General features: G+C 29.5%; 1 protein-coding gene across 1 annotated transcript; it reads left to right on the plus strand.

Moving 5' to 3' along the window:
• Nucleotides 1-408: 408 nt before the first annotated feature.
• On the plus strand, nt 409-23,652 carry LOC111615839 (the record flags this gene model as incomplete). Its single annotated transcript, XM_023357271.1, has 5 exons — nt 409-560; nt 6,308-6,472; nt 13,214-13,383; nt 22,942-23,103; nt 23,513-23,652. Coding segments are annotated over 5 exons (768 nt in total), but the record flags the coding sequence as incomplete, so codon positions are not given.
• Between the last annotated feature and the right edge of the window lie 1,506 nt (nt 23,653-25,158).

A 25,158-nucleotide genomic window follows, 5' to 3' on the forward strand; every position in this document is an offset into this window, starting at 1 on the left:
TTTATAATCAATTTTTATTTTTATTTAATTAAGTAAGTATCGTAATTAATAAAATATTAGCGTGTAATTAAAGCTACGAGCCTCTGATCGGTAACGTTTCTACCATAAGGACATAGTAAGATGTTTCGTTTTCGACTACGAGTGACGTCAAATAAGCAACCAATGAGAAGCGTTTCTTCTCTATGAGGCAACCTGATAAATCTAAGACCTTCACCTTTACTTACTTCGGTAACAAATCCGCCCCTGGTCGGAGTCGGTAGATTTTTACGCGACTCCACAGCCCTGGATGCAACAGTTGTCTGGGTTATCGATGTGACGTGATACAGGAATTTCCAGAAATGTCAGAGAATGACATTTCCAGAGAAGTAGTGTAAGTGTGCGAGTAAGTTACATATTTAACAACTCGAGATTTGTATAATTCAGATTAGAAGACCTCCGCCTTCGTATAGTCAAGCGACTAATCAACATTCTTCTCTTGGAGGATCCGGCTTGACTTTTATAGATGTCTTACCAGATGTTATTGAAGAGGGATTGTTCTCTTCAGAATATGAATCTTTTGGGTGAGTATATTGATATTTTTAATTATAGATAATCGTTGTTGTCCTAGTTAAATTTAATTAAATACACAGCACACTCACTAATCTAGATCTTAATAACCTGGCCTCTCAATTATCCAGTATATTCCTCTAGTTATGAGCTTTGGTTTCCACGAAAATGTTAATCATGTCATATATCAAATTTTCTTGTTTTCTTGAGTTTCATTCATTTTCTGTACAATATTGCATTTTGCCATACTTTATTATTTTCCTGTCTGCCTGCCTTCCAAAAGAATCAGTACTAAAGAGTTACAGATAATACCATTTATTGGCTTTTTCCTATATATTCTCAATAATCTGGCACCATCTGTGTAAGGAATGACCAAATTAGCAAAAGTTTATTGTGGCAATGGCAAAACAATTTTCTGAATACAGGTCAATCAAATATCTGATTTCACTAATTAAAAGAAATAAAATAACAAGGAAAATGCTTACAAATTTTACTTTATTTAACTTTTTGGTAGTCAGTTATTTTTGGTAAAAAAACAAGAAAGAGACAATCATAGAAATGCAATAAAATACTCTTTTGCCCTTCCGTTGCCCCTTGCCTTTACATGTTCACAAAGCCAGAACACTTTGTTCCAAAAAAATGCACTTTTCGTCCCTTGACTTCCTTTATATGCCGTCTAAGTGGTTCTCTCTATAAGTGACAGTCAATTGAAGAAAGCAGTAGGATCAGAGAAAGAACAATGAAAAAATAGAAGACATGTGATAGAGAGCATTATTGGGAAAATAGAAAAGTAAGGATAGCAAAACATGAAAAAGGAACAAAGAGAGATTAGAGAGAGGGAATCTTCTAAATTATATAAATTAATCATGGCAAACAGTCACACATTAATAATGATTTTCTTTGACTATTAAATCAGTTTTCTACTTAAAAAGAATATTTTGATATATTTTGTAAATGAATTTATTTAGTAGAAAAAAATTAATTCTGGAAACTATTTTAAGAAATAAGAAATTATAATTATTTATCAGTTTACTTTTTATAATTTTTAAGTAAAACAATATCAAGTGAATATTTTTAATCAACAAATGAAATGTAAAAAATGAAATTAAATGAGTTTATTTACATTCATTTAACATTGTCAAGCAAAAGAAATGTGAGTGATTGTATGGCTTCTGTGAGAACCAGTTTCTAATTAAAACCCCCTTTTAGTTGTACTGNAGTTTATTTACATTCATTTAACATTGTCAAGCAAAAGAAATGTGAGTGATTGTATGGCTTCTGTGAGAACCAGTTTCCAATTAAAAACTGTGGAAAAAATTTAGATAGCTTAAAAATATGAATAAAAAAATTTAATTTACATCATTTCTGACACTTCTATTGATATAAAAGACTTTCATATTGATAATGTTGTTTATTTTATAAATGTTTTTTAGTCATTTGTTTACAAGGATGGTGCCAAGTTTTTAAACTTTGATGATAAAATTTTTATGTAATATTCAAAAATGCAAATGAATAAACAAGTCTAATTCTCCTCTCAAGTGTCTCTCAACCATGAACTGTTTTTATATTTTTGTATCCTGAAGGATTCTGTTAAAAGATATCAATCTCAATCTTTTAACAGGATTCTTCAAGATACAAAAAATATAAAAACAGTTTATGGTTGGGAGATACTTAAGTAGATAATAATGACAGGCTGAAATTTGAAGAAAAAATAATAGAAAAAAACATCACAAAGTCATTTGGTAATCTGAGAGAAGCCATACATTTTTTATGAAAAATGATAAAACCAATGGAAACATTTCTATAGCAAATAGTAGTAATAATAATAGTAATTTTATAATAGCTTTATTTTTAATATGGTAATAATTTTTTCAGAATGTTTGACTGAGTTTTTGGTATTTTTTATTACATGCTTTTTATTAAGTTAGATTGACAACAAAGGGACAAACAGTGCAGATAAAATAGCGAGGTTGCGACCAAAGTTTTCATCTCTAAAATATGAATGTTGAGCACCACTTACAAGATAGTGGCACTTGATGTTTGACGTTCACATTTTAGAGATGAAAACTTTGGCCGCAACCTTGCTATTAACTCAATTTTTACCCACTTCCTAATCTCTGATCCAGTTGAAACTTTGCATACATATGTATTCCTAATGACAATATGTTTTTTTAGTTTGCAAACAAGTTTAGCAATTAGCAAATAATTAAAATTTGTAAAAATCTGATAGCAGATTATACTATAATAGGGCAACCGTTATCCCCTTTTAGTTGTACTGTTAACATATTTCTTGTAACTCAGTTTTTTACCCATTTCCCAATTAAATGAAAAAACAACAAAATGCTGATAATTCAGCTTGAGTCATTCATGTTTAGATATATTGTTACACTTTATATTAATTTTTATGGGTTTTCCATGAGCACCTCATGCTTTATTTTTGGTTGCATAATACCAAGAATACTTTGAAAGTTTAAAAAATTTGTTTACCTGTTTAGTGTATTTATATGAATAAAAAACATTTCTTTAAATTTTATATATGTATACATTATGATTTTAACCCTTAAATACTGATATATAGTTCTGGATTGCGTCAATTTTTAAAATCCCATTTTCTTTATTGCTATTGTTATGTGGATAAGACATTAGTAGCTTCAAGTCATGTCCATACTTATGACATTACATAGAGTTAGTGTTTGAAGAGATTAGATTTTTCTCTCTGTGATAGACATACAGAGATTGCATGTCAATGATACATAACTTTTCCAGTTACTGGTCTGTGTGCACATTTTATAAAGAGTCAGCTTTTCTGATAACATTTTCCTTTTTTGAATGCCCAGAAGCATTCTGGGATATTTCTGGTTCCTGAAGAAAGTTGCATTTCAAGTCAATCAACAGTGTAATTCATTTACTGTTGCCACGTTTTCAAAGCTGTTCACCTGGACAAAACTGCAGAAAGAATAAAATAATAAATATTTTTGAAACTATTAACTTGGACAATTAGGCTATATAGATGAGCAACAGTAAAATGTACCGTATTTATTCACGTATAAGATGATCTCGCATATAGGACGAGGTGTGACTTTAAAGATCAAAATAAAGAAAATTAGATCTATTAATGCAATTCTAATTTTATTTTGTTTAATCACAAATAAAATATCAAATACACATAAATGCACACATTGTCCCACAAAAATTACTGACATTTTAAACTTTAAGGAAAAATCTTGTAAAATTGACAACATAATTTATTCATGTAAATCAGGAACCGTTTTTGCCAATTCTTAACAGTCAAATTTACTCTTCATTGATTACACTTAAGAGTTTCTCTGAATTCTGGTTTCCAAATAATCATCTGTTTTCATGTGGGAATGGATTAAAACTTATATTGGGCTCACGTGTGATTCTGGAATTTAAATTTGGAATTCAATTCAAAAGCTTTGCTTTTCCTATTGCAATTCATCTTTACTCTTGACAATAAACAAAAGCAATTCAAATGATCCAGATAAAAACTTTTGTTTTTAAACACAAGAAAGTGAGCTTCATGTAGAAGATGCAAATATACGGTTCACAAAAATTATTGCAAAAATGCAAGTAATCCATTGCTCACATGTACAGAACAACCTACATTTTTGAAGCAGTGAAAAATGAATGAAAACCTCATCTTATATGTGAGTAAAAATTGTCTGAATGAAACATTGGACAGACTCGTGCAGAAATTTTCTTTATTTACTTTTATGTTCTTTCTAGTAGAAATTTTAGAAATACTAACCTGTGACAATAATTTCAGACATTATCAGTAATCATAAGATATAACCATATTCGGTAAGTAACCGAATATGGTTATATCTAAAATAGTTTCTGGAAGCAAAGATTGGATGAAGGTCTGGGAATGCCCAGTAAGCATTTACAGGTTTGAGTCTCATTTCAGGCCAATTCTTTTCTTCTAAAACCTAAATTAGTTAGCATTTAATTGATAATAGTAGGAGTAATATAGTCTGATGTAATCCAGCAATCATTTGGCTTTAGTAATCAAGTTAATTCTACAAATAATCAACTTCTTAAAAAATTGGTACTTATGTGTTAAGAGGACGCCAGTTCAGTGGGGACGCACGTTCTAACCTAACCTAACCTATTCTAATAAATTACTATAATTATTACCAATCAAATTAATAGTATAGGTTAGGTTAGAACGTGCGTCCCCACTGTTTCCTTTTGTTTGCTGGAATCAGAGATGAGCCGCCATGACGGTATACGTATCTGGACTTTAACCGGCAAATAGGCAATATCTATCATCCTAATTAATTTTTTTTTTTTTCATTTTTACAACCTTATCAGTAACTTTTTTTCTTCCTTAGTCAGTAACTTTCCTAATCAGTAACTTTCATTCAAAATCGTGACTTTGATCGCTATTTCCGACTGGCATCCTCTTAACACATAAGTACCAAAAAATTTAGGACTACATATGTTGGTATTACTAACATTTGGGACATACTGTGCCAAATATAGCATAGTAAATTTAAAAGCATATTTTGAAAACATTTGGAAATGTAATTAATTAAATTAGAAGTAAACTATTAAAAGTGAATCATTGTTGAGCAAAGTTTTAATATTTATTAAATTAAGTCTGCCTTTGGATCACCTATCCCATCATCATAGACTATCTGTGGTCTGTGGACCATAAGCTGAGAAATACTGCATTAGACAATTGAAATAATTTATAAATTTAAAATAGATTTGAATGTTATGACACAATATGAAAAGAACATTCCAAATGGAATAAAGGATAATGTAATTGAAGCAGGGTAGTCAAACTACTTGCAAACTGATGAAGAGCCCAGAAGGGGTTCGAAAACGTTTGTTATTTTGTTGTTGATCGTACCACACCATAAATTGGTTCAGTGTACATGATTTACTTGCAAACATTTGTCGTTTTGACTGTTTAATTGTTCACAATACAAAAAGTTATACTTAATAGGCATGTGCTGAGGTTTAATGAATTAATATGTCACCGAACAAAAGAGACTGAAAAGACCATGTTAATTATTTGTAAATGTAAAATACAATTGTCGACATAAGAGGTCAAATAGAAAGGTAAATATGATAATTTTATAGTGGGATACTCGACCAGACGGTCAAGTGGTTTAGGTGGCAGCCTACTGCTCTGGGAACATTAGATCAAATCTAGAAGGGTCAAAAAACCCCCAGAATTTTTCAGGGAGGGTCTGTCATCATCTGGTTGTCCCGTCATCATCTGGTTGTCCCATCATCATCTGGTTGTCCCATAATGAGCTTTCTAAAAAGAGTTTCATTGTGCTCACAGGGTAGAAAGAATTAAAAAAAAATTTGAATAGGTCATAAATTTAAATTTTATTGGTATGATATAGAAACACAAATAGAAATTAAATAAATATTTTTTTCATAATGAAGTTTTTATAAGAATAGTTTATATAGTGTAATTTTTTACTACTTATTATACTTCGTATAAAGTTTCATAAAAATTATGATTATTACCTGCTTATTTTGGAGTATTATGAAATTTTTTTATAATCTATAACTGAAGCACCTTTTTGATGCTTCTTGTCCATTTTTATTTGGAATACTGGAGTTTTGTTTTGATTCTGAAGATGTATGAGGCGAAGAGTGTCTGAAAGTGCTAATTAATTTATTTTGCTATTTGAATTGAAAATATAAGTAAGAAAATAAGTTACTAATTTGCTTTAATTAAATTGTTAAGTAGACACTTTTATTTATTCTGAAACAGAAGTATGGTTAAAAGAGCAAATGCTTGGCTGAGTGAGAATCCAATATATGAAGTGAAAACATGTGAAAGTGTGGAATTTAAATCCAAGCAAGGAATGCCTTCAGTCAGGAAAATGACTTATAAGGAATATGGCAAAACGCACACATATTATATGAGAGCCTTGAGGTAAATATAAAAGTTGATATGCTTTTAGTTAAATAAGAATTTCAGATATTAACTTAAATTTCAAAACTAGCTTAAATTTTATATAGTAATCATTTAATAAAAAGTATGTAAGAAATTTTTTTAATAAAAATGTTTATAAAACTTAATAGATTCTCTTAATTAAACAGTGTTACTTGTATTAACTGTAAATATTTAATGTTTCTTTGTGGATAATTTTATTTGTTATGTTAATTTGATTACTCTGATCTATCATATGATTTATTCATAACAATAATTTACTATTAAGTTTTAACAAATGGTTAGATCACATGAGAGACTACAGAACTCAAGAGATTATTATCTCTACATCTTTTGCTCCAGGATAGATTTTTCCAATGGCAATCCATTTTCAAATATCTTTTCCAGATAAGCAGCCTCCTCTGTATATATATATAATAAAATTACTTTTGCTTTATTTGATTGTATATCTAAATATGATCATAATAATTATTAGCTTTCTGATTTAATAAATAGATGCATCCTGAGGTATATAAACAGTGTGTTATTCAGATAGTNCCATGTTAATTATTTGTGAATGTAAAATACAATTGTCGACATAAGAGGTCAAATAGAAAGGTAAATATGATAATTTTATAGTGGGATATGCAACCAGATGGTCAAGTGGTTTAGGTGGCAGCCTACTGCTCTGGAAACATTACATAAAATCTAGAAGGGTCAAAAAACCCCCAGCATTTTTCATTGAGGGTCTGTCTCTCATCATCTGGTTGCCTCCATTGTAGACCTGGGTTAACCCATAATGGGCTTTCTGAAAAGAGTTTCATTGTGCTCACAGGGTAGAAAAAATTTTAAAAAATTTGAATAGGTCATAAATTTAAATTTTATTGGTATGATATAGAAACATAAATAGAAATTAAATAAATATCCTTTCATAATGAAGTTTTTATAAGAATAGTTTATATACTGTAATTTTTTACTACTTATTATACTTCTTATAAAGTTTCATAAAAATTATGATTATTACCTGCTTCTTTTGGAGTATTGTAATCTATAACAAAGCACCTTTTTGATGCTTCTTGTCCATTTTTATTTGGAATACTGGAGTTTTGTTTTGATTCTGAAGATGTATGAGGCGAAGAGTGTCTGAAAGTGCTAATTAATTTATTTTGCTATTTGAATTGAAAATATAAGTAAGAAAATAAGTTACTAATTTGCTTTAATTAAATTGTTAAGTAGACACTTTTATTTATTCTGAAACAGAAGTATGGTTAAAAGAGCANCTATTTGAATTGAAAATATAAGTAAGAAAATAAGTTACTAATTTGCTTTAATTAAATTGTTAAGTAGACACTTTTATTTATTCTGAAACAGAAGTATGGTTAAAAGAGCAAATGCTTGGCTGAGTGAGAATCCAATATATGAAGTGAAAACATGTGAAAGTGTGGAATTTAAATCCAAGCAAGGAATGCCTTCAGTTGAGAAAATGACTTATTTGGAATATGGCAAAATGTACACATATTATATGAGAGCCTTGAGGTAAATATAAAAGTTGATATGGTTTTAGTTAAATAAGAATTTCAGATATTAACTTAAATTTCTAAAATAGCTTAAATTTTATATAGTAATCATTTAATAAAAAGTATGTAAGAAATTTTTTTAATAAAAATGTCTATAAAACTTAATAGATTCTCTTAATTAAACAGTGTTACTTGTGTATATATATATATATATATATAAATGGCTTGCTGTATGGTATATTGTAAATCCGTCTCTGTAATCCAAAAAAAAAAAAAAAACCCTTTGGTAAACATATCTCACAGCAGTTTGAGAAATGGAGAAATAAGGTTGACCAAGTAAACTGGGCTAGGAAAACACCTGACTATATAAGCACTATAAAAATTTTATTGCATATCTACTTGCATAAATGTTTGTTTTGTAAATAGGAAAAGCTTTATTTGTAAATAAGTAAATTTGTAAATCTGTAAGCATGCATAAGGTAGAACTAGCCACCATAGTTACTAAACTGAATTAATCAATTCACNTACTTTTGCTTTATTTGATTGTATATCTAAATATGATCATAATAATTATTAGCTTTCTGATTTAATAAATAGATGCATCCTGAGGTATATAAACAGTGTATTATTCAGATAGTTTTCAGTTCAGAAGTATTTAGCAATTTGGTTGTTGATGTAACATTACATGATATTATTAAATGTTTATTCTTGTTGTTGTTAACTTATATATGTTTTACTTTATTTTGTTTAATCAATTTGTGTACTTTTACATTGCTTAAGAATTGAAATCTAACACTAATATAATTTTTTCCTTTGATTAATCCATTGATTATCTGTGTTTGTTAAGTCAGTTTGAAGATTAGTGTAAAAGCAGATAAAACAAAAGAAATCATTACAAAGAAATAACAATGTAACAGTATAATTAATACCAATAAATATAGTATTTTAAATGAAAATCCAATAAATAAAATTTAAAAAGAGTTTAAAAAGTAGGTAATAAATTAAAAAAATTAAAAAATAATTTTAATAGAACAACATAAATATATAAATCTCACAGAAACTAGAGAAACAAGGATAAATATTAGAATAAAAACACAAAAAATCCAATAAGATTGCCAAGCTCAAAATTGCCAAGGTCACAAATTTCCAGATTAGTTTTATGATGAAGAATATTACAAGCGTTAATGATGACAATTACTTTATGTTGTCACTAAATTATTGTTTAAACAATACTTGATAGGACAGCACATAGAATCTGTTACTTTTTTTTTTTATAATATTGCTTTGCAACAGAGCCTTCGATAAAAACGGTTATTTCGGAAACAATTTTGTAAAGTTAATGAAATGTCCAAAAAATACAAAAGTGTGGTTTTTTCTTTATTCAATGGTGTAGGTATATATTCATCAATATTATCTAAAACAAATAAAAACAATAATACACATAAAATCTTTTTAAAGTAAAATACATCGAAAATGAAGATTAGTTGCTATTTTCATGCATACAATTTAAGAAATACAGTAATACCCTGAACTTACGCGATAGGTGGGACCGAGCGATAACCGCGTAAGTCGAATTCGTGTAAGTCAGAGTATAATTTTGCAATTTGTGTAAAATCCAAGTCGGATGTATGTAAGCTAATAAATGTTTTTGTTAATCTTATCTTGTCTCTTGATTCGTTCACGGTTACAAGAAATCACCATATAGAGTCTCTCAAGTCTCTGTAGATATAACAAACACAGAAGTAAGTAACACAAAATAAATTGTAGCTATGTGTCGATTTCGTGAGACACGTTTCAACACGTAAGCTGAGCAATAGTGTGGGGGGAGTGAGTAATTAAGCAGGGCTGTGGAGTCTTGTAAAAATCTACCGACTCCGACTTTTCCTTACCATCCGACTCCGACCAGGGGTGGACTTGTTACCAAAAGAGACCCGGAAATTCTGATGTCATCACGTGACCTCAGAATGAAAGATTCAATAAATAGAGTTCTAATAAAGATAGAATGTAAAAACTTTTTATTCCAAAGCTATAAGACTTCTAAGTAATATATAAATATGTATTCGATAATTTTTACCTTTCTGGCTGTTATATAGGGGGAGACCGGGGCAAGTTCGGCATGTTAAGCTTTACTTAAATTTTGTGTAATAAATACTGCTGTAAACTGAAAAAAAAGCTTTGCATATTGTCTACTGGAATGTTACCTTACTATAGAACTGGTTAAAATCAGTTTGGAAATAAAAATAATTAAAATAATTACAACTTTACAAGAAGAGAGAAATTGACGAAGTTGCCCCGGGTATAGGGGCAAGATCGGCAACTTCTCTCTTTTTGTAAAGTTGTAATTATTTTAATTATTTTTATTAAAGTTGCCCCTGGTATAGGGGCAACAGTAATGGGGCAAGATAGGCATGTATATAAATTTATGTTATTAACAATGTATAAGTTGGAATTCACTATTAAAACAAAGAAATACAATTCCAACACCTATTTAATATGATTACAACGAAATGCAAGTTCAAAGACATATATATTGATAAATAAAAAAGAATGCAAACATGTTTTCATTTATTATCTGTTTGATTTTTTTGTAATCAAACAGATAATAAATGAAAACATCCTAAACCAATGTAAAAGCAATATAAAAGCATATTGTTTATTCTTTTATTCTCTACACATATCACAAATAAATTGAACATACTCATTTTCTACATCCGTACAGTCCATATGAGCCCAGAGTTTACATTTATATCATAACTTTCTGAGTAATCCTTTGCTTCTAATGTGGCTTTATGTTGCCGATCTTGCCCCGCTAGTCATGATTTCGAAAACATTAAGTACAACCCTGAGAACAGAATGCCAAGCCATGATCTGGCCACGTGAATAAATTGAAGTTACATCCTTCTAACAGGAAAAGTAACTTTCGTTATGATGGAATTATAACAAAACCTGCCAATTCAATATAAATGGAAAAAAAATATTATATGGAATTGAACGAAAATGAAAATTTGCTTGAAAATGAAACTACGCTTGTTGGAGAACAATACAAACACTACACTCAACAAGCCACCAATAAAACTCAACTGCCTAACCTAAAACCATAGTCTCCTTTTATTTTATTTCTGAGAAAATTAAGAAGACGAACTTGCCCCGGTCTCCCCTATAACAGGGGGAAAGTGTAGCGCTAGATCAAAAAATGACCCCTCCCAAATTTTTACATTTTTGGACTCGGGACACCTTGAAATTTCGAGGTATGCAAAAGATTCTAGGTTTTTTTCTATGTGTGGATGTTAGATTGTGTGTGCAGGGCATGATTTTGTTCACCCTATTTGAAGCCTAATAATTTCTGTGGTCAGTGATCAGAATCGGAGTCAGGTGGTTTTAACACAAGAGTTAGTTATTAAGCGTCAAAGTGGTTGAACTAAATCATGAACTAAAACATTCTAACATCTTAGACAAGAGCATCTTAACGGGTTTTACTGTATTATTATAAAATGACAAAAAAGCTTACTTTGAGGGTAGAGACGAGTTTTATTTTATTATTATTACTTTTTTTTTATTTTGAACGCTAATAACGAGTAAAATATTCATTAAGAGATATGACACATGACCACTTTTATGTCTTCACCCTGTCGACCTTTAATTAAGAACCAAAATTTAATAGTATTAATTTTCTTTTATACGCAAGCCACAGTGCCACATTTCGTTTCTTAAACTTTACCCATTTTGAGATATTGTTTAATATCTCAGAACAGAGAATAAAGAAATTAAACAATATAGATGCCAACACACGCGCGCGCGAATTTTTCCCCTTTTATTCACTTTTTTGAGGGGTTCGGGAGGTCTCCAAACGTGTAACTTTGCAAAAGAAACTTGGAGGGTCTAATTTGACACGATTCCAATACTTTCCTGTTTTAAATACATAACAAGTTGGTAAGTAAAGAGGAGTCGGAGTCGGTGGATTTTTTGACGACTCTGACTCCAGCTAAAACATTAAAACTCCACGACTCCGACTCCACAGCCCTGTAATCAAGAGTTGCATGGTGCTCAAACAAAAAACGAATTGACTAGATTTGAAACTCGTGTAAGTCCAGGTATTACTGTATAAAAACAACAGTAACTTTTATAATTAAGTTCACATTACATGCATAGAAATAATGTTTTTTAATATAACTACAATGTTTTTTTGTGACAATAAATAAAATTGTAAATGTTTTATTCAGTTTTAGTAACATTCTCGGAAATGATCAGTCATTCCCGGAATGATAAGAATGCTTGCTGAATGACGATAATGATATTATAGGGTAGTAAGGGTATATTTTAATTATGAACGACAGTTTCAGACATCAAATCTGTTTATTTATAAAGCCATAATATTTGTACTTAACATAAAATTAACTTTACTTAGTTTAAGAAAAGTTATATAATACAATCTAAAATAAATTCTGAAACAAAAGCTTGTTAACTTTGTAAAGACTTATTTACAAAACAAAGCAAAAAATAATTCACAAATTTTTTCGAAAACATCAATATCAGTATCGAAATAATAATATTCTCGATTCTGTTTTTTTTTTTTTATTAATGGTGTCGGAATAATACTAATTATTTGCTCAAAGTTAATATAAGACACATAATTTATTTCCAGTTTGAATTTTCTGTTCTACCCTGTCAGTTACCCAATATTTTCTTTAATGTTATGTCAATTTGTAACCAATAATCAACCATTCTAAGGACTGAAGACTGCATTTCCTCCAAAAAACCTATATCAGCAAATGCTCCTTGTATATGTCACTGAAAAAAAATGCCAATAGCTTTTAATTCTTTAAAATCCACAACAAAACCAGTAATGGAAAATTTAATTAAACATAAATCTTGTAATAAATACCTAAAACTTCCATAAAAATTCTAGAACTTATTTTTACAGATGAAACAAATTATAGAAATAACCAATATTAACACCATTCATAACTCTAGACACACACATTTTTTGTTATTTAATTTTGAGTCTTCCTAGTTATCTCTGTTCTTGTTGTTTTATCATCTCTCTTCTAACTGTATTGTACATCTTTTGAGTTAGGTATCTTCTTTTTTAATAAATTTCATATTAAATGTAAGTTACCATTTAAGATCTTTATTTTTCAGTGGTTTTTATTTCATTGTTCTCAAATACAATTAAAATTAAAAAGCTTAATTTTATAACCTAATATTTAATATCTATTTTTTAATTTAGATTATGGCTTGTTGTTCGAAATGGATTGGAACAAAGACCACCTCAAAAAATTGGTTATTGTAATTTAATTCCAAATATAGTAGACAATCCAGTGTTTGGATCTGCTCAGTATGAGAAATTAAATCAAGTTCTGGATAGATTTAACAATTCTTATTCACGTAAAATTCCAGGTAATGTTGATATATATTATTTTAAAAAATATTTTCTGGTATGATTGAAATTCATTAAACATATACTTTATAGGACATGGAAGTAGAGGTTCAAATATTTTTTAAAAAGCTTCAACAGCATTAATTACATTTAATAAAGTTTTTAAAACATAGAGGTATGAGTAAGAATCTGTAAAGATAGAAGAAGATTAAATTATATATAAAGTAATAACAATATCTGTTGATTGTAATCACTTTCAGACTTAAGTATACATATTCATAGTTCTCAAAATACCTGAGTTTAAGATTCACAAGACAATTATTTCATTGATTCAGTCTGTTAGTGATTTAAGAGTAATATTTTATTATAAATTCATGTTTAAATATCATATAGAAAAACTAGTAAAACATCTTGCTAATTAGTGGGGAATGTTGTTGCAACACTGCAGTAGTGTTTCTTCAAAAAATACATTTTAAGATCACTCTTTACTGATTTTTAATCTACAGGGTGATTCAGCTAAGTATGTACAAACTTCTGGTTGGAGTAGGTTGCACAAAGACAAATCATAATCATATAGCAATGCCTGGTCAGAAATGCCATCTTCATGTGCTAGTGTACAGAGAAAACAAGAAACGAAAGAGCAGCACATAGATAACGAAATTCTTTTTATTGCTCATAAGACATTTGCAAAATGCATTGTGGTTACAGGTGTTCAAAGTTGCAATCGTGAACTGTAACACACGCTTGACATTTTCAGTGTATGGATCATGTACATTTTGGAAAATTCCTGGTGTGTCTTGGACTTCTGAAGCAGCTCTAGGTGCATGCTACCAGGTCCTCATCACTTTCAATTGGGATATTGTTACGGTGACCATATTTTTTGGGGGAAAATAAAGGACATATCGAAGAAAATAAAAAAATCTTATAAAATTCATAAGCTTATAACATTTATTACATGTACACATTGTAAAGATTCAAATAACATTAATTTTGATACTTTCAGTAGAATTAATTTTTTTTAATAGCACTGGTTCACGCTTTAAAAAGTCATAAAATTCCATACAGTTCATTTGAAAGTTTTATTTGACGGAAATAACGTGCTTACTTTTAAGTGGGTTTTTTCATTTGTCCACATATTATTCACCAATGAAAATATTCGTTCGATGGGGCATTAGATCCAGGGAGACAAAGAAAATTCTACAGTTTTACAAATGTTTTTGAAAGAAATTTCTTTTGCTGTAAAATGTTCAAAAATCTCAACCCACTTTTGATGGCAGAGCTTGTTATTCTGTCACCATTCATCGATCTTTTTGTTTGTGACATATTTTTTTTACACACAAAACTTCATCAAATAATTCACTGTCGAGTATACTTACAGACCAATGATTCAAAATAAAAATATAGCTTTCTTCTACCTTCACCCACAAAAGGATTTTGAATAATGTGACCCATTCAAACACCTCTATTTCAATAAAACACATGTCCCAATTATTTAGTACATTAACAGTAAATATGTCACATGCTCAAGCCCCCGAAGATTGTCGACAAGTGTCAACGAATGCTCACCAATGCTCCAGGTGTATCATCCACCAACCAGAGAGTTAAAAAACTATCACAAAAATCCCCATAAGAGTGTCTGCCCCTTGGTACTGTCAAAGGGCCATTCGGTTGGCGACACACTGCACTACCGCGCTCTATGTATCAACGTATGGACATGATGACAACACTGATCATGATGGTGTACAAGAAACTAACTTGTTCAATATATTATTAAAAAAGTTTTTAAACTTTGCATTGAATTTACAAAATAAAGGACAAAATGCCTATTTTATAAAATAAATAAAGTTAGAGGACAAAGCAGTGAAATAAAGGACTGTCCTCTTAAATAAAGAATGTATGGTCACCATAGATATTGTACACTAGTCCTTTGATATAATCCCAGAAGAAGTAATGAAGACATGTTAAGTCCAGTGATCATGCAGGCCAATGAAGTTTACAACTGAAAGAAAATACAGGCAGTCTTGTGGCTGAACAACACCATCTACTGCATGAAGATGATGTTTCCAACCCAACATTACTATATGATTCTGATTTATTAATTAATTAATATGCATCAATGTCCTTAATTTAAACAAGGTATTCTTTCAAACACCATAACAGTGTATTTCTGTTAATAGGACTTATCATACTAGTGTATAAGATTACAGCAACACAGTCACACAGATTAAAATTGTTTTATTTACAATTACCTGGACACATATAAATTGCGTTTCGGACCTGTATGTCCCTCTTCAGCAGGTATTTAACAAACAAATTCTAAATAAATAAATAACATTCATACAATAAGCAAACTTATTTACCGACAATATTTTAAAATTTTTATGCCTACGATAATAAATTATAAAATTCATACTGTTTTGATGTTCTTTCTTTCTAAACTATTAATACTTTTCTTCCAATTATTCAGTCCAATAACAATTAATATCAATTTTAAAACATTCTTGTATTAAAACAAATAAATATTGTTCCATTAAACACTAACATTTTACATTAAACATTAACATTTTACATACAGTAGTTTTGTACATTTAAAACTAAGTTACATTTCTACATGTCTTTCTTCACTTTCACTTTGAAAGAGTCAAAAAATTATTAGATAAGAAAATTAGTATAATACCAGAAAAAGTCAATATAACGAAGAAACAACTATGTTATAGAAATGGGGGAAAAAATGATATAATGGAAGAAAAAGGTGTAGTGTATACGTTTGATTGTAATTGTAATCCAGAAAAAACATATATTGGAGAAACAAAGAGAAAATTGGAGATACTATTAAAAGAACATATTAGAGCAATACGTGGAAATTATGCAAATTCTGCAGTAGCGGAACACTGCAATTCAACAGGATGTGAAATAATACTAAAATCAGTTAAAATAAGAAAAAAAGAAGAAAATAATTATAAACGACAATTATACGAACATATTAATATAATTAAACAAAACAATAGAATGAATAACAATAACAGAAGAGAAATACACTAATCATGGAGAAGAATGATAGACACAAACAGGAAATTGACGTATAAAGGGAACGATAACGACTGGGAAAGACAAAGTGAAAGTGAAGAAAGACAAGTAGAAATGTAAGTTAGAATTGGTTTTAAATGTACAAAACTATATAAAATGTTAACGTTTAATGTAAAATGTTAGTGTTTAATGGAACAATATTTATTTGTTTTAATACAGGAATGTTTTAAAATTGATATTAATTGTTATTGGACTGAATAATTGGAGAAAAAGTAGTTTAGAAAGAAAGAACATCAAAACAGTATGAATTTTATAATTTATTATCGTAGGCATAAAAATTTTAAAATATTGTCAGTAAATAAGTTTGCTTATTGTATGAATGTTATTTATTTATTTAGAATTTGTTTGTTAAATACCTGCTGAAGAGGGACATACAGGTATGAAACGCAATTTATATGTGTCCAGGTAATTGTAAATAAAACAATTTTAATCTGTGTGACTGTGTTGCTGTAATCTTATACACCAGTATGATAAGTCCTATTAATAGAAATACACTGTTATGGTGTTTGAAAGAATAACTTGATTCTGATTTATCTTTGTTCAACTTATCTCTCCCAGAAGTTTGTACATAGCTGAATCACACCGTATAATTTATTGTCTTCTAATATGATCTTCAGCCATTACTTATCTATTCAGAAAGTCAATAATAAAGTTTATATTTTAATTAATAAATTAAACAGCTTTCCATAAACTAATTCTGAAAACTTCATTAGATTACAAATTAGACTCCCAGACCTTTATTTCAGACTGGTTTATTTTGACTCTGTTTTACTTTTTAACCTCTTTTGTTCTACATTAAATTTTTGTCATTTGTTAACCTCTCAACCTGTCTTATTTTGGAGAATGGACCCTGTTGACTTATCCACAGCCTCCCCACTTGATTTATAGCCCTCCTTAGCCATCCAGTGACAAAGTGAGAGGTGTTCACCAGACTGTCTCCAAAAGAAGGGCTTCGAATTGTTACCTCCTGAGCTCTCAGCCTCTCACATATGCATATTCTGATCATTTTCTGATTTTGTTTCTATGTAATATAGTAGAAATAATAATTTTAAAGCATTTCTGAAAATTGGCAAAAATGTACAGTTAACTATAGTAATAGCATATTTATAAAAATGCCTATTTATATATGAAGATGATAATAACTAAAACTGAAATATTGATTACAGTATGCAAAGTTTTTTTTATAAATATAACTTCTAAACTTTGGAATATATTAATTCTGATAACAATGTCTATGAATACAATGATTAAGGAAAGGTCCTAGCCAACCTCCCATAAACTTAATGCTATTTTATTATTAATATAATGACCTTATAAGAGGTCAGAATCTTCTTTGCAGTGACATAGCTACATATTCAGTGCCCTGGAGCAAGTCGAATTGGTGCACCCTCTTGTTTCTCGGAAGAGGTCTCACGAAATTTATTTTAAACATTTAATTCAAAAACATCTAATTATTTTGATTTAAAACCTTACTTAATAACAATTTATTTGAGATTCAAAGCATTTCAACAATAAAATATTCAATTTAATAAATCTTATAATATAATTGAGATGGTTTGATGATAATAATAAGCACGGAGCTCAAAAGCTTAGAAGTTGAAATTTGGCACATAGAGTACGCCATGCCAATGCACACTACGAAAGTATTTTTCGAAATTCCCCCACGGGTGGAGAGGAAGAGGGTTAAGGATTAACCTGAAGAACTTCTACTGTACTATTTTAGATGCGGTATTTTGCGTTTTTGCTAGAAATCGAGCATATTTTTAGACCCATCTAAAAATTCTCCAATTAATCTTGGAAGAGGGGGACCTAATTCTTGCACCCAGTGATAATGAGTAAGATTGCCTATAATCTAATAATCTTTGTTGTTATTACTTTTTGCCTGAGCAATGCTGAGCTCATCTGCTAATGTAAATATAATAATAAAACAAAATATAATTTTTTAAGTACGGAGTACCTAATAATATTTACTACTTATTATATAAACTGTATTGACAAAATGTAAGTAAGTTGTTTCATAACAAATATATAATAATATATAAAAAAAAAACTTAAAAATTGTTTTCTTGCTTTTTTGTTTGCAAATCGGTCAATCACTTTCTTCAGATTAAGTTGACAAGCTATTGTTTTTTTCAATTGATATAGTCAGGGACAGATGATAGGGTTTTTTAGGGCCTAGGACTTATTGAAGTCCTATTTTTTTTTGTTAATTAATCCAAATAATAAGATAATAATGATAATTTATAATATTAACTATTTTTTCCAATACGATAAATGCCCATTGTTAATGAAAAAGTATCAAAAATTTATGATAATAATTCAATTTTTGTGGGCCCTTGACACTTGGGGGCCCAGGGCTTAAGTTTTAAGCCCTATTAGTTTTATGTAGATCCACCCCTGGATATAGTAACCAGAGTTAAGACGGTGTTGTGACATGCTGCTTCTTAAATAAGTTTTTATTAATTTTAGTTTGGAAAAACTTTGTTCTGATATCGTTGTTGTTGCCCATAAAGTTAAAAAAATGAGGCATGCTGCAATAATATCGAAGAACCTATTTGACGCTGCGATGTGAAATAAAAGTAGTTCAGTAACTTCGCTTATAGAAGTAATTTATTTTACCTGAATATAAAAACACATTTTAAATTGAAGCAGTTGAGGTCCAAAACTAGGTGAATGTTGAAGGGATATGCCGATTGTAACAATTCTGATTGTTCCAGAATATTTTTATCAGATGGCACGACAAGATATGCAGGCGATAAGCACTTGAGANATATAACTTCTAAACTTTGGAATATATTAATTCTGATAACAATGTCTATGAATACAATGATTAAGGAAAGGTCCTAGCCAACCTCCCATAAACTTAATGCTATTTTATTATTAATATAATGACCTTATAAGAGGTCAGAATCTTCTTTGCAGTGACATAGCTACATATTCAGTGCCCTGGAGCAAGTCGAATTGGTGCACCCTCTTGTTTCTCGGAAGAGGTCTCACGAAATTTATTTTAAACATTTAATTCAAAAACATCTAATTATTTTGATTTAAAACCTTACTTAATAACAATTTATTTGAGATTCAAAGCATTTCAACAATAAAATATTCAATTTAATAAATCTTATAATATAATTGAGATGGTTTGATGATAATAATAAGCACGGAGCTCAAAAGCTTAGAAGTTGAAATTTGGCACATAGAGTACGCCATGCCAATGCACACTACGAAAGTATTTTTCGAAATTCCCCCACGGGTGGAGAGGAAGAGGGTTAAGGATTAACCTGAAGAACTTCTACTGTACTATTTTAGATGCGGTATTTTGCGTTTTTGCTAGAAATCGAGCATATTTTTAGACCCATCTAAAAATTCTCCAATTAATCTTGGAAGAGGGGGACCTAATTCTTGCACCCAGTGATAATGAGTAAGATTGCCTATAATCTAATAATCTTTGTTGTTATTACTTTTTGCCTGAGCAATGCTGAGCTCATCTGCTAATGTAAATATAATAATAAAACAAAATATAATTTTTTAAGTACGGAGTACCTAATAATATTTACTACTTATTATATAAACTGTATTGACAAAATGTAAGTAAGTTGTTTCATAACAAATATATAATAATATATAAAAAAAAAACTTAAAAATTGTTTTCTTGCTTTTTTGTTTGCAAATCGGTCAATCACTTTCTTCAGATTAAGTTGACAAGCTATTGTTTTTTTCAATTGATATAGTCAGGGACAGATGATAGGGTTTTTTAGGGCCTAGGACTTATTGAAGTCCTATTTTTTTTTGTTAATTAATCCAAATAATAAGATAATAATGATAATTTATAATATTAACTATTTTTTCCAATACGATAAATGCCCATTGTTAATGAAAAAGTATCAAAAATTTATGATAATAATTCAATTTTTGTGGGCCCTTGACACTTGGGGGCCCAGGGCTTAAGTTTTAAGCCCTATTAGTTTTATGTAGATCCACCCCTGGATATAGTAACCAGAGTTAAGACGGTGTTGTGACATGCTGCTTCTTAAATAAGTTTTTATTAATTTTAGTTTGGAAAAACTTTGTTCTGATATCGTTGTTGTTGCCCATAAAGTTAAAAAAATGAGGCATGCTGCAATAATATCGAAGAACCTATTTGACGCTGCGATGTGAAATAAAAGTAGTTCAGTAACTTCGCTTATAGAAGTAATTTATTTTACCTGAATATAAAAACACATTTTAAATTGAAGCAGTTGAGGTCCAAAACTAGGTGAATGTTGAAGGGATATGCCGATTGTAACAATTCTGATTGTTCCAGAATATTTTTATCAGATGGCACGACAAGATATGCAGGCGATAAGCACTTGAGAAGTGTACATAATTGTTGAACGGATTCAAGTCTAATAGTTAGATGATTAATTATTAAATCAAAAAAAATTTTTACAAATGTTTTTACAAGTTTTTATTTTGCTTTTTCTAACGTGGCGCCCTTATGATTCATGCACCTGGAGCAGTTTGCTTCAACTGCTCCACATAGCTACGTTTCTGCTCCTTAGTGTACTCTTTCAAATACTAAAGTAAAAACAGACTGCTGTTGTGTGTAAATATTCCTTACCATGTTAAAAATGCTTTTTTTTAATTAAATTACATTTATTATATATAACAAGATAAACAATACAACTTAAAAATTTCTAATGTCTTTACGTTGTATACAGAAGATATTCAGAATTATATTTGTCATAGTTACAAAATCTGATTTTTACTTATTAGTTTAATAGGTAAAAATCAGAGGTAGGTAAACTAGTGTTTATACAGAGATTATTTACATCTGTAATAAATGATAGCTAGGTTAGGTTTATAGGTACATTTATTATAGTACAAATCTATTTACAATTTAAAATATATTAACATATTTTTTAATTTTGTACACAAAGTTAAAAATATTTATCACAGTGTGCCACAAGCCAAAAAAGTTGGAGAACTGTCTGAAATAATTATAAAGAATTTAATTATTATTAAATGACATTTTTATGTTTATTTAATGAATAAAAAGAAAATTTGATATGATTTATACTTACATTTAATATATTTTTATAAGCATTACCATTTTATAAAAGATTAAGAATGAAATACAGTTGTACTTAAATAACAATAGATATAAATCAGTAGTTTTATAATATACATTTACTTATTTATGAAAAGTTAGAGATGCGCAAAATGTTTTGAAAAGTATTGTTTTTAATTTAATATAAAATTTTAGAGGATCTAATCTGGACTTGAACCATGGTTCCTTAGTGCTAGGCCTGAATTGTGAGAATATCCAAACACTAACCTTTCCATCATCATTCTTATATTTCTGTAAAGGGATTTCACTTTTCAGAGTTGTTAGCATGATGATCCATTGATGATGATGATATAAACACTCCCCACACACACACACAGTATAATCCTGTTATATGCAGACTCTCTACATGCACCTTTCAAATTTATGCTATTGGCAATTTGAAAAACAATATTTAAATAAAAATTCTTAATTGTTTGCTAAATTCTTGTCATTTTTGTAAGATTTCATCATCTTACAGCATCTTGCTCATTTACACTCATTCTTATTCTGGGAAAGTGGTTACTGTGACTCATTTCTTTGTTTTGCATTAAACACTTGAATCTGTCTTTGAATCAGAACAAAGATGGATGCAAGTTCCTGTGATTCTCATTAAAATAAAAATCCTTCAACTTCAGCAGTAGCATACAAGAAAGTATGTTGAGAGATGTGTATTTGATCAGTCAAGATATTACAGTTCTTATCAAATGAATAACTTCAGAAAAGTTTATAGTTTTTTTCGTACCATAAGCTTAATTCTAACAATAAGACAGAAGTTTAATAGCATTAATATGTATATGATAAATGGTGATTGACAACGTAACCAGATTAAACTTCTCTAACAGATAAAGAGTATTTGACTTTTTATAACTTTCCCTATTCCTATTCTAAGCCAGTCTTTATTTGATGCCTATGGTCAAAATTCATCGTCTGAAAGAGTATTTGAATTGATTCTTTGTTTTTCACTTTAAAATATTTCATTTTTAATTAATTCTTTCAGAATATTGAAGGTGAGACATTGCATTTTCATACAGTTGGTTTTATGGATGACGGCATCCATTATTTAGATGTAAATAATATAACAGATGTCCTGTTTGAAATGTCTGGAGATTGTAAAAATGTCCGTTAAGTAGAGGTGTCCACTATTTGTGTGTCCATTAATGGAGGTTTTACTGTATATAATTTTAAAAATGTTTCCAATTTTTTATTTTGCAAAAAAGCATTTAAATGAGAAGTGTTTATTTTTAGAGCTCTGTTTTTTCTCATCAAATAAATTTGGACTGCATTAACTATATTACGTGACTATGTAGCATACTGAATTATTCAGTTGCATATTAAATTTTTGTGATATTTAAATTGTTAATGTAAAAATTAAAAAATTTGATTATAACAAAATGTTTTTAATTAGGAAGAATTATTTCTATTGAATCTCAAGAAATGAAACTGTCGTCGTGGTCAGTATTTGATCCGGATCGTTCAAACTGGTCAGTGAATGGAAAATATGCAACAAAATTTTTGTTTGTTATAAGAATATTTTTTGAACTTGGTGTACCAGAAGGAGAACAAATTGGTAAGTGTAAATTTTTTATTTTAATTATAAATTTTCTACAGAGTGAGTCGGGAGAAGAATGGTATGAGCATTGTAAACAAAATAACTGCATAAACATGGATGTTATTCTTAGTAGTTTCAGAGATTTAGTTATTTGAATATTGCTCAAATACATACAATGACAATGAATTATATTAGTAAATAAATAATATAATTCATTGTCATTGTATGTAGTTCATTGTCATTATATTAGTAAATAAATAATATAATTCATTGTCAAGGTTAACCTACAAGGTTAAATTTTTTCTTTTAAGAAAAATTTTTTAGAATTTATTAGTTTTAATAATGAATTATATATTTATTACATTCTCAATGAATGGTCAAAAATTGATCTGTGAACGTTGACATACTTCCCAACTTGTGTCTGTAGGTAACATCATTTCTCTAAGTTACTCAGTGATGATCATATGTCCACTGATAAAGTGTGAGGTGCATCTCATCATTTCCCAGAAGCAAATGTTGGATATGCTGATAGTGATAGGGATATAATCCAAAGCAACATAATGTTTGATTGGCTCTTGTCTTTGGAACACTGAGGCACATACTCATTCATTATTATTATATTTATGTAAGCAACTTTCAAACATCTGTAACTGTCGCCTATTCAAGGTTAACCTACAAATTATACTGTGTTTCCCCGAAAATAAGACAGTGTCTTATATTAATTTTTGCTCTTAAAGATGCGCTAGGTCTTATTTTCACAGAATGTCTTATTTTTCCATGAAGAAGAATTCACATTTACTGTTGAACAAAAAAATTTCCAAGTCTAACTTAAACGAAAGTGACGTATATTTGGTCGTGTCAAATCGAACTTCCTATGCTGGAGTGGACTTCCCACTCTTGCTTTAACTTCACCTTTTCATAGCATCGACATCAGGCTCGATGACCAATTAGTGCTTATTGAACCGTAGCACTATGCAAATGTGATGGGGCGTGATTCCCAGCCGACCAATTAGCGATCACCAGCCGTAACGTTATGCAAATCTGTGATTTCCAAGCCATAGTCTTATGCAAATCATGCCATGTGGCGTGATTGTCTGCTGACCAATCAGTGGCTGTACTTTCAAAAAGCAGACGGCCTCTTTTGACCATCTGTCGATGACCGTTACCACTAAAAAAAACTTTGTTAGGTCTTACTTTCAGGGGGAGGTCTTATATTTCGCAATTCAACAANAATTAGTCTAGAATCGGTTAATTTTATAGAAGAAAACCTTTCGAACAGCCTTAGTCCGTAAAGTTCCCACCTATCGGGCTGCGATTGGCTCATGTATTTAATCATTCCTACAATGTAAAATTTGATTAGCGTGGAACGTATCTAAGCGTTATAGGGGGGTCTACTGTATATACTATCTTAAAAAGCATTGTTAAATTATATAACAATAAATTACAATTCGATACCTTTTGGCCGGCATTGCCATACTCAATCTCTTCGTAGACTGTATATCGTAAAAATTACAATATACAGTCTACATATACTTGTGAGTAGTGTAATAAATTACTCTTGACTGAAATTTAATTTAAGAATTCAAAAATAGAAGATTGCCATCAAAAATTGATCTTCATAGTGTACATCATAGGAAAATGAGATCACACAGCAGTGTTGACCTTCTTTTATAGATTCTTCACTGTTTAAATATTGCTGTAAGCATTAATATGTGCCATACTTAAAATTGTAGTAAAATGGCTCTGTACACAAGCTTCGTCAATAGAACAAAATATTAATTTGTTTTACCTCTATGTCCTTACTGTTTTACATTTCTGTGTATAATATACACAGAAATGTAAAACTACATGGACCTTGTTTATTGATAGGACTTATTATACTACTGTAGTTTCTGATTAGAAAATAGAGATCTTAGCCAAAAGTCAAAATAAAGATATTTTGTTTTGACTTTTGACTAAGATCCTGTGCCTTTTCTTAAAAATTTTTGAAATTTTGCAGGATGGTTTGTGTGTTAGGACATTTGATGCTATTAAATTTTGGTGGTTAAAAATTGAAAAGGTGGGGAAATAGAA

This window comes from Centruroides sculpturatus, unplaced genomic scaffold (genome assembly GCF_000671375.1).
Source record: "Centruroides sculpturatus isolate CEXI.00-Female unplaced genomic scaffold, Cexi_2.0 scaffold2386, whole genome shotgun sequence".
Lineage (NCBI taxonomy): Eukaryota > Metazoa > Arthropoda > Arachnida > Scorpiones > Buthidae > Centruroides > Centruroides sculpturatus.